The 11,915-nt window shown below is 44.2% G+C and overlaps 1 protein-coding gene across 1 annotated transcript; it reads left to right on the top strand.

The window, feature by feature from the left end:
* The first annotated feature begins 1,463 nt into the window (after positions 1-1,463).
* On the top strand, positions 1,464-4,370 carry dio2 (iodothyronine deiodinase 2). Its single transcript, XM_028980975.1, has 2 exons — positions 1,464-1,802; positions 2,434-4,370. Exons 1-2 carry the CDS (start codon positions 1,581-1,583, stop codon positions 2,983-2,985), a joined length of 774 nt encoding a protein of 257 aa, XP_028836808.1. The 5' UTR covers positions 1,464-1,580; the 3' UTR covers positions 2,986-4,370.
* Positions 4,371-11,915: the final 7,545 nt, after the last annotated feature.

Raw genomic sequence — 11,915 nt, 5'->3', positions numbered from 1 at the left:
TATCACTCCTTCCCAAGGTTTCTTCCTTTCTTTTTTTTCCTCTCTCCTAGAGTTTTTTGTGTGGAGTTCTTCTTTGTGAGTTGAAGGGTCAAGTGTGGGGGGTGTCAACTGTAGGGTCTGTCAAAGCCCATTGAGACGTACTGTATGTGATTATGGGCTACATAAGAAATAAGCACTGTTGTTGTTGTTGTAATCGGGAATTAGAAAGGAAATCTGAATCACCGCTGTAAGAGGGCTCGGGTTTGTTAAACACCTTTTATCCTGGTGTCATTTGAGGATGCATTAATAATTACACACCAGATAAGTCTGTATGATGATTTGTTCCAAAGCAACTTGCTATTTATGTGACTGAAAACAGTCAGGTTTCTATAATGGCTTTATTCGTATGAATCACATGAATCGTGCATGTGACCAACCGGCAGATGAAGGTTTTGGTTGGTATTGACATGACCTGTGACCTGCGAGTTAGTCAGTGGCTGCACACTCACAGGGGTCACGTCATTGGTCCATGAAGGATCCAACAGACCAACGTTCCCCAAGATTCAATGCAACCTGCGACAGTGGGTGGTTGTAAATGCAATTAATAACATTGTAAGACTGAAATCTTCAAAGGACACCAAAATACACAACTGTGCAATAGTCCAAAAAGCAGCGGACAATTTTGGTCAAATAAAATGAAAAAGCTTTCAAACATTGAAGAAATGTTGGTTTACTTTAACAGTTTATTGCAGAATTTCCTTATTTTTATGAACAACTAAAGATTCTCTTCTCCTATTGTTCACTGAGCAGCAACGCAATATTTTTCTCATCTGCAGACTTTTGCTTGTAGATCATACCGACCCCCAAACCTTCTAGAACATTCTCTACATATCAGCATCTTAATAATTATTGTTCGTGTGCTTTATGCTTGTAGATGGTCCCTTCCGGAACAATTCTAGAGTTACTTTTAATTAGCATTACTTCTGACATGCATGTCTGTTGATTTGCTTATTCTTAATATATACTTCCATCAGTGACTTCTTCTGGATGTTCCATGCTTTATTTTCTGTTCCATTGATTAAACCTTCATTTTCGCTCACACTGGTGTGACGAGAAAAGGGGCATTTATTTCACTTATTTCTATATTATTGCAGTGATCCCTGGATTATCAGATGAATTGGTGCAACACTTGGCAAACAATGGAGCATTGTTCATGTGTTCTTCTTCTTCTTCTTCTTCTTCTTCAGGGGAAGCCGATTACCTTCCTCGAAAGCAACAGGTCGCAGACCCCAAACACCCCCTGGAAAGCTCCAATTCGTATTATAATCATAACCATCATAACGGGGCAGCGCGCGCTCCCCTGCCCGGCGGTGACGTCACGATCCCGCCGCGAGATAAAGCCCGCGGCTTTACTCCCGCGCCGGGATGATGTCCGCTATAAAAGCGGGGTGCGATGGGGGGGGCTGGAAGACGGCAGCCGACTTTCCCCCTCTCTCTCTCTCTCTCTCTCTCTCTCTCTCTCTCTCCCCCTCTCTCTCCCTCTCCGCCGCGCTCATGCGACTCGGCGACATTCAGCGCGCCGGGAAGCGACGCGTCGGAACATGGGCACGCTGAGCGTGGACCTGCTGGTCACCCTGCAGATCCTGCCGGGCTTCTTCTCCAACTGCCTCTTCTTCGTGCTCTACGACTCCGTGGTGCTGGTGAAGCGCGTCGTGTCGCTGCTGAGCTCCGGCTCCGCGGCGGGGGGGCCGCGGCCGCGCATGCTGACTTCGGCCGGGGTCCGATCCATCTGGAACAGCTTCCTGCTGGACGCCTACAAGCAGGTAATCAGTGGTCGAACCGGCGAACCTTGCCCTCCAGACAGCAGGAGGACCTGCCGTGCAATGCCCCCCAACACGGAGTCTAATGTCTAGCGGGGTCTGTGTTACTTTTTAACCGGGGAATCAAACAGGGGGCCCGTCCGGCATCTCCGAGCGGCCCTCCGGTTGTCCGGTGATGCCAGTGGGGCTGCTGTGGGCTTTTGTCACCAAAATTTACATTTACATTTACAGCATTTACCAGACGCCCTTATCCAGAGCGACTTACAATCAGTAATTACAGGGACAGTCCCCCCCTGGAGACACTCAGGGTTAAGTGTCTTGCTCAGGGACACAATGGTAGTAAGTGGGATTTGAACCTGGGTCTTCTGGTTCATAGGCGAGTGTGTTACCCACTAGGCTGCTACCACCCCAAAATAAAGTCATAACGTAAGGAAAGGCTCCGCTCCGCTCGTACGGGACGGTCCCGTTCGAGCATTCTGGCATGTTGTGATCGTTGTACCGGTTGCCATAGCTGCAGACGGCTGGAGCAACTTAAATGTTCCCCTGGGGTCGACAAGCCACGGCACGCCGCGTCAGGACCGCGGCTCGTCAGGCCGTCTTCGTGAGGACGTTAAAACTCTGTCCGCTTTTTCAGGTCAAGCTTGGCGTGGAGGCGCCCAACTCCAAGGTGGTGAAGATCGCCGACGTCAGCAGCAGATGCCACGGCCGCGCCAGGGACGAGTGCAACCTCTTGGACTTTGAGTCGTCCAACCGCCCGTTGGTGGTCAACTTCGGCTCCGCCACCTGACCCCCCTTCGTGAGCCAACTGCCGATATTCCGGCGGCTGGTTGAGGAGTTTTCCGACGTGGCGGATTTCCTCCTCGTCTACATCGACGAGGCGCACCCCTCGGACGGATGGGCCGCCCCGCCCATGCCGCCGTACTCCTTCGAGGTGAGGAAGCACCGCAGCCTGGACGAGCGTCTGCTGGCCGCCCGGAACCTTCTGGAGCACTTCTCGCTGCCGCCGCAGTGCCAGCTGGTGGCTGACTGCATGGACAACAACGCCAACGTGGCCTACGGCGTGGCCTACGAGAGGGTGTGCATCGTTCAGCAGCAGAAGGTTGCGTACCTCGGAGGGAAGGGTCCCTTCTTCTACAACCTGAAGGACGTGCGCCGGTGGCTTGAAAGACGCTACGGGACGCGGTAATTCCTGGACGAGGAGGACAATTTGTATTTCTTGCACGACGTGGACAGAGAAGGGGTGACATGCTTTCAGAACTGTCAACCGCAGCTCTACGTCCGGCGTCTGAGCTTGAGACGGGACAGGCCGGGACCTTCTCGGTGGATTGGTGCTGTGAAGTGATGTGGACTTCTTTATGCACCGTCAGTAACATCCCATCCATTCGCAATTAATGTAGTGTTCCGCGTTCCACAGCGTACAGGTTACGCTCACCACCCCTCTAGACAAAAACCAAATTGACAATCAGAGATGAAAGCACGAGAACCCGATCTTTTGTATTAAAGAAAAAGAAAATAATTTATTTTTCTGAACTGTTAATATTTTGATATTTTTACACCAAGGTATATGCCCAATTTTTTTGTGCGTGCACTAGCAAGGCTTCTGATGAAGGTGACAATCTGTTGTTTTTCTTTTTGAAACATATTTTTTATTTGTGCATGAATGAGTGTCGCCAGTTATCACAAACTCCAGTACATGCCGGTCCTGTCAGTGCAGGCCCAACCAATCATTCAAGCGAATCCACTGCTGGTCTAGAGCCCCCGCTGGCTGGTTGTGGTACTGCCAGTTTCGACTCTTATCAAATCAGCATACATTATCATATGCTGATGTTCAGATGTTCATTTTTTGGCGGCCTAGTCAGTCAGGGGGATGTCCCGCCCAGGCGCCGCCTCCAAATGTTCCTCCAGTTTAATCTGGAACTGTAAAGCCTCATTTTCAGCCGCTTCTCTCGGCAGTATGAGCGAACACTGCGGTAGTTTATAAAGGACCGTGCTGCTGGATGGGTAGTCAGCGATGGTGCTAACGTGGTGAAGTGGAGGATACTGGTCAGTAGTTTACCGCCGTTAAACCCGCTGGGTAAATGCGACACCGCGACACCTTGAACACAGGCCATAGTTTAGCTGGCTTTGTCTGTCCTCTGAAAACCTCAGAAGGTGCAGCTGATGCGATGTCGCCGCCGTGCATGTTATTCGCACTTGGACACATCCCTCTGTGTTACTCGTTAACTGGAAGTCAGGCGAAAGCACTCTGGAAAGTTGACGACTGGACCGGGACGCTCACCGTCCCATCCCACAAAACAGCGCAGACACTTTGGGTTTGGGTTGAGACAGAGTCGGTGTGAGAATGAAAATCACTGACGAAAGGGTTCTCAAAATCCTGTCTCTGGTTGGATGACAATCAACATCGTTTCCGTCTGGACGCAAACGTGCGTGTCTGTCCATAAAGATCACCATTTACACAAGTCTGTTTCATCTGTCTGTCTGTCTTTTCTTTTTTTTTTGTCCAATCACATGTAACTCTGTCCATTTTTTTTTTTAACAGAGAGCGGCGGAGGAAATAAATTTGAAACTGCAGCGACGGTGTGATGATTTGTCTTCTTTTTTCTTTTTTTCCACCCATCTAGACTCATTGCTGGGAAAAGAGCAACGAAGAGGTGGATAGGAAAGAAGGGAAAGAATAGTCACCGAGGAAGTCCCGCCCGAGCCCTGTGTATTTGGGAGAAAAGCGGGCGAGGGCAACACGTCTGAAAGATAAATTGCGCGTTACAATAAGAGCCTGGGGGGCGGGGGGGGTGTGCTCGTGTTTTCATTTCCATTAAAAATGTATTCAGACACGCTTCCGCAGATGGGTTCCAACATGTGCGGCGCGATCGAATGATGTGTCACCGAGGTTTCTGGCTGAACTCCTGGCGTCTTGGCTGCTGTTGCCAGAACAGTGGAGGTGCGGGGAGGACGTGTCATATGGAGACAGAGAGACACCGTGTCCGGCGTTGGCCGCACTGGGCGGAACGCATGAACTCGAACCGCTTGGGCAGACATTCCTCGAGCGTCCCGGCCAGGAAAGGCCGGACTCTGGCAGGCTGGGGGACACGGCCATTGTTAGGAACGGAGGCACGAGGGTGCAAGTCCACACAATGGGGCTGTACAGGCCCACTCCAGAACAGGGTCTCATGGTGGGCTTTCTAAGCAAATGTGTTTGGTAAACAGGCGATGGACAGAATCATAAGCAGCCTGTCAGGACGTGTCCTAATTTTTAGGCCATCGCAGGAAAGAACAGTCAGAGCTCGTCCCGGGACTGGATGTCCCAGCATTGCTATTTAAAGACCAGCTTTATTTTAGGCACGACAATTACGCAGGGAACAAATTATCACTACTGTTCTGTAAAACAAATCTGTTTTCTGTCTGGAGCATGCGGTGAAAAACACACCTAAGCCGGCAATAATCTTATATTCTCAGAATAAATATAATATATATAAAATAATATATATATTAATTCCATGGTCTTTTTTTTCTAGAAGGTAGATAAAAACTGATCCTGATCTGTGCAGCAATATTGTTTTATTTTCAATATAGCTGGTTGACAGAAGGGATATTTTCTATATTTCACCATTATGGACAGACCTTATCGTTGCCCTGTTCATGACTCAGTGCTTTTTTTATATTATTTGGATCCTAAATTTTGGGGTCCACAGAGCAACCGGGCTTTCTGCTGAACGGAGACATCTAGTGATGAACCCTGTAAGTCAGAAAAAGAATTCGAATCATGCGGTGATCTTGTCCTGGACACATGAAGATTTCAGAATATTTTTCTATTATACTTTTCCATCAGCCAGGGTGTGCTGAACAACGATGGTTTTCATTTTCCTAGGGGTTTTGTATTCATGGACAGATGCCGTTTCAAACAGTACAAACCTGTTTTATTCATACAGCTGCACACATACAGTACGGGCCAAACTTTGGAAACACCTTCTCATTCAATGTGTTTTCTTTATTTCCATCTGCATTGGTAGATTCTCACTGAAAGCATCAAAACTATGAATGAACACATGTGGAGTTTCAGCCTGGATCTTCAGGTTTATAGGTAAGTGTGTCACTTACAAGGCAACTACCATCTGTAAATGGCCTACAGATTTTATTTTGCCCTCCTCTGTTCCCCGAAAGCGTTTACTTCACAATACAATACACAGTAGTGCAGCTGAATACATTGTTCTCGTTTAAATCTTAGTAATATCAGCTATTACTGATTTATAATCAATCTATTTATTTATTGTCACATTCCTACATATTAGATAACATATAAAAATTGTAATATGTAAAAAGTAATGCACTTACTGAATATTGTACTTTATTAATAGTTACATTTAATAGTTACATTTTATTAATATGTTACATAGGCTGCATATGATATCAGTATTCATAGACAGATAACAATAAAATGTAGATTTGTTTTTTTTCCCAATGGACTTGACTAAGTTCTTTGAACTCATGGATGAGCTGCAAAACAGATTATTGCACTAGGAATCTGGCACTTCTCTAGATAACAAGTGTTGAAATCTACAGTAGGCCCTGGTGCACCAGGAGCTCTATGGATGTCCGTCTGTCGCTTTTCGAGTTCTCTAGACTGCCTCCTCAATAGGAGTCAAACACCTCAGAGGGTCAAGCTGCGGTGAGTTCCTGGTGATATTTTTAAACTCCGCTTCTGCTCCACTTTCCAGGCAGTGCTGCACTTTCGGGAGAAAACGGAAAGCTCTGCCCTCAGACAATGGAGCTGGAGGACATCAGCAGAGTCCCTGTCATGCTCCAGCACAAGCTGGGGATTTCAGTGTTGCTAGGGCTGCTTTCTCATCCCGTCGCATGGAATCCCTCTCCAAAATCCTGCAGCAATCCCATCATGCACTCACCTGACTGGTCCCTAGGAGGCGCTGTTCACCAGCACTCCTGCCTTATCTATGCGAGCGTGCTTGTTGCAATTCTGACAGGACAGTAGGGTTAGAGGTCCTGAATCTGCCAAGAGCATGTGCTCTCATTATTTTATCTATATGGTGCTTACTGGACATTTTTTCTATGATTCTACAACCAGTCACATGCCTGTTCATTAACTTGTGTGATTTGAGATCTAAATCAGTGAAAGTTGAGAAGATAAGAAAATGGGCACGATGAAATGCATCTCTTCTGCATTAAATAAACACTAAAATAAATCTATGTTCACAACAGTAATCAGAAGAGTCCTACAGAAATATAAATTGTACAGTGTTCTAGTGGAAACATTCTTTTTGGCGTGTTAAATCTTCATTAAAATGGTGCAAAGCACGAGCAGTACTGGTTGTATTTAACCCACGAATTTCTGTAATTGAGGTATACCAGCAGCAAATTCCAACCAAACAGAACAAAAATGTCATACCGGTGACACCCGCCCAACGCCCATTTGTTTCTGCATTATAGATTTCTATGATGACTTTTAGTAGCAAGTGTGAAATGGTCCATTAACTTAAACCTCGGAAGGACTTGGAATGCAGTAGGTGTGTAATTACAGCCGGACCAAAAAACCACGGTGTGACGTCAAAAAAAAAAAAAAAAAAAGCTTTTAGTATCGAGTACCTCCCAAATACGTCTCCAAACAAGAATATATTCATAAATCATAAGTACAGTCTATCACTATAAAAAATAAAAAGATGCCATCTCCTTGGAAAAACAACATTGGATCCTCTACCAGTGTCCGTTTCTACAGCTGGGTTCCTTAATGTCCTTGAAGGCCTGATACGACTGCTAATGATTCAAATACAAAGAGACTCTTCCAGAGATAAAGTTCCATTGGAGGACTGAAAGCCTGGATATGAATTGTTAATCCAAAAAAAAAGACTCTTAACTTAATGAAGAACCCCAATAAATTGTTGATGTTCTTTTCTTTTTTTTTTCGTTGTGGTTGATGGGGTTTGAATTCAGTGCCTTATCATGCAGAGGTATTGCTAAGGAACATTAATTGATCTCTAGGCCCTGCCAACTTCGTTTAATAATGACTTTAATCATCTAGTGCGCTCTCAGTGGGGCTCCCTGTTCGCATTCCCCTCGCATCTCTGGATCAACTCACAACTGACACATCTTCATCAGAAGTGTTTGAAGGCATCACCAAGCCCTCAAAGAGGCAGCCTGAAGGACAGCTGAGGGAGAGACAAGGTCAAACACTGCTAGCTGAGTTAATAAATTACAGAATCTCTGCATATATGCATTCACTGCAAGACCAGAGCCTCAATTCGACCAGGCTTCTGTCACGTTGAATGGAGAAAGGAAAGGAGGAGGCGGGCTGCAAGCATGGTGGGGTTCTGACAGGTGGTCCTCCAACCGTCCAGTGACCATATCTTACTAGCATAGATAGATGGTGGGGCAGTGGTGGCCTAGCGGTTAAGGAAGCGACCCACTAATCAGAAGGTTGCCAAGGTGCCACTGAGCAAATCACCGTCCCCACACTCTGATCCTCAGGCGCCTGCCATGGCTGCCCACTGCTCACTAAGCAATAAAGCAATAAAGTGAAGTGATTGTCACATGTGATACACAGCAGCACAGCACACAGTGCACACAGTGAAATTTGTCCTCTGCATTTAACCCATCACCCTGAGTGAGCAGTGGGCAGCCATGACCGGCGCCCGGGGAAGGGTGATGGTTAAAAGCAGAGGACTAATTTCGTCGTGTCACCGTGTGTTGTGCTGCAGTGTTTCACAATGACAATCGCTTCACTTTCTCTTTCAGATGCAAAATACAAGATGCACTGATAGATACAAAAATCCCTGACATTTCATTGGCCAACCCCACCAGAGCTGTTAATCATTTACGGCCTTTATCAGACACCCTTATCCAGAGCGACTTACAATTAGTAGGACAGTCCCCCCTGGAGACACTCAGGGTTAAGTGTCTTGCTCAGGGACATGATGGTAGGAAGTGGGATTTGAACCTGGGTCTTCTGGTTCATAGGCGAGTGTGTTACCCACTAGGCTGCTACCACCATGAATCAGTTTGTTCAATTAAAGTGAAGTGATGGTCACATGTGATACAAGGCAGCACAGCACACGGTGCACACAGTGAAATTTGTCCTCTGCATTTATCCCATCACCCTGAGTGACCAGTGGGCAGCCATGACAGGCGCCCGGGGAGCAGTGTGTGGGGACGGTGCTTTGCTCAGTGGCACCTCAGTGGCACCTTGGCGGATCAGGATTCGAACCGGCAACCTTCTGTTTACGGGGCCGCTTCCTTAACCGCTAGGCCACCACTGCTCATTAGAGTAATGTTTCAAAATGTGAAACCTCTTGGGGTAAATAAACAGTTGTTTGCAATATTTAGTGTTTTATTAAGTTCATATATTAATATTGTGCAGTTAGCATAGTGTCATTATGTTAGGTTGACCAGATCTCCTCTTTTACCCAAACTTGTCCGGCCGGGTTTTTAAGCCACCCCTTATATACTCTTCTCCCATGCCTCCACCCTCCCAACAAAAAAGTCTAGACCCCTGTTTGTGTGTGCAGAGTTTGGATGCTCTCCTTGTGTCAGTGCGGGTTTCCTTGCGACCAGGGATGGACGCCGGCAGCTGCAAGCCTCAATTGGAACTAAAAACATTTCAACAATATTTAGGCAATGATCAACACTTTTTACCTCGAGTCTTCATTCTCAGTCATCAAAAGCATGCTGGCTAGCCTCCTGCAGTGTAGATAATGACGATTAAAGTCACCAGGCACCTAATAACACACCAATGTCACAATTCCACGTGTAAAAACTGGGCATTTCCGTTATCGTCATGATTTCTGAAGGATCCGGCAGTTGTGAAGATGGTACAGCGTATCAGGTATTTATAACAGGGTTAATGACATGCATTGAAAATGAACGACAGGCTTGAGTGGGGAAGCAGCCGCTAACATTGAAAGGACGCTGCGGAAATGAATCTTTCTAGTCAAAGTGGGGGGATTATTGAATTTTAAGACTTTGCAGATTCTTAATTAAGTTTCTCCCTGCTCAGAAAAGACTGTGGTTCAATAAGTAAGTCACCCATGTAATGATATGTTGATTTTGAAATAGTGAATTTCACAGTTTGATTGTAGCTCAAACTTCTGCTTTAAAGTGAGGTTAAAGGTTAAGAATGAAATAAAAATATAGGATATCAGCATTCTGTAAATATGACATATCACACACTGCAAATGACCTTCAGGCAAAGCAAATATGTCATGCAACATGGACGAAAACAGCTGTACAAGTTGGACGAATGATTAAGGATCCGATGGAAGAACAAAAAAATCCTCCCGAGCGTGAGCATTTTAAAACTGACTGATCAGAAGCAACAGTAAACATATTTATTATATTTGTCTTGATTTTTTTCCATGTAAAATCACTGTATTAAGCATACTGCACATGCATTAAATACTTGCCTGTTATAACATCTGACATTCACTTGACAGTTTTGCTAAACTGACTTGAAGCTGCAATTGCAATTTTTGACACATAATCACCAGTCAGGAGAAAAAAAAAGAATCAGTTACATTAAACACAGCAATAACCAAACAAAACCAAAAAGCTGATCCATTGTTCAGAGTCTTTAGAATACGATATCATGATTGTCAGTAATCCACCATTTGGAGAATGTCACAACAAATCAAATGGGAAATTTAATTAATCAATAAAAATAAAAAATAAAAAATGTAGAAGCAATGATTTGTACATACACGCTAAAAAAAACCACTGGGAAACCCACTTACCCATGGAGAGAGAGAGAAAAGACCATGAGCTGAGAAGAACAGCACTGTACACTATATTTATTCTCTTTTATCTGCTTTTTATGCTCTTTAATTATAAAATAACAGTCATTAAACTCAAGGCTAGGGCTAGTAAGCGCTAGCACTAGTAAGGCCAGTAAATCTTTTTTTTTTAATCTAGAAAAAAATACTTTAAATAAAAACACACACTCCCACACACACACACACACACACACACACACACACGTTTATATAATATTGAAAGTCAATCTGGTGACACTGGTTCAAGAAAATGATATACTGAGGTAAGTTTACTACTGCATGTGAGGCAAGTGTTTTTGTGTGCACATATCACGTAAAAATTCACAGTATATTAATACGTGAGAATCTGCAAACAGATCTCATGCCTGATTTCGCCAAAAATTCCTTTGACTGTGTTTCCCGTACTGCTTGTTTACATGACCGATGAATAAAACCACTCTTTCAGATGGAGTAACAGAAGATCCTGCACAGTTCTGAACACTTGCCGTTATTAGTTTCAAGCTCAATATGTCTTCATCTGTAAACCCAGAGATTTTCATGTAATGGCGCAAAAAAAAAAAATACCAAAACAAGAAGAAGCACAGGGAAGACCACAAAAGATCTGAGATTTCAAGAAATGTCTGTTTTTTTAACATTTGTGGAATGTTAAAGGGACACAAAATCTAGAAATAAATCCAAACACCAAATGGACATGAGCAATTAAGAATTCAAATAATAAAAAAAATATATAGAATTGTCAGAAAAAAAAAATTAACGGTGGCATGCACCTCACAAAATAGAATATAACAATATGGAATAGAAAAGGATGTGTCAATGGCACTTGCAATGGCAGAAACAAAGTGAAGAAACTGGAAGAGGTTTCTTTTGTTTTAAATATCGAGGTAATTCTTATCACACTGCATTTCGACAGATTGTCTGAACTGAGCAACTGCATCCGTGATAATCTGTCTTTATTACAGATGTGCTCGAATAAAAATAACCGATAACAATGAAGCCTTGATAGATGTCAGACGAGGGTTTTGTATTTGCCTGACAGTGTCCAGTAGTCCAATATCCATGCGACTTTGAAATATTTGTAAGTTTTCACGTCTAAATCTAACAATATTTCAGTGTTTCTTTACAAAATATGTTTTAATTTCATTTAACTCAAATAAATTGTCACATATTTAGATTATCTTCATGGAATACACCTATAAGCCAAAAGATCTGTCTGTACAATAGGAGTACTAAAAAAAATACAACTTAAGATTTCTTTTTATGTACAATATCTACCTACAAAGCTGCAATAATGTAATAAAATATGTAAACAAATTTGTCGTTTGACACAGTTGACTGTGACAACAGA

Source organism: Denticeps clupeoides, chromosome 1 (genome assembly GCF_900700375.1).
Source record: "Denticeps clupeoides chromosome 1, fDenClu1.1, whole genome shotgun sequence".
Taxonomy (NCBI): Eukaryota; Metazoa; Chordata; class Actinopteri; order Clupeiformes; family Denticipitidae; genus Denticeps; species Denticeps clupeoides.
Note: the sequence above shows the minus strand (reverse complement) of the source record. Positions and strands in the feature narration are given on the sequence as shown.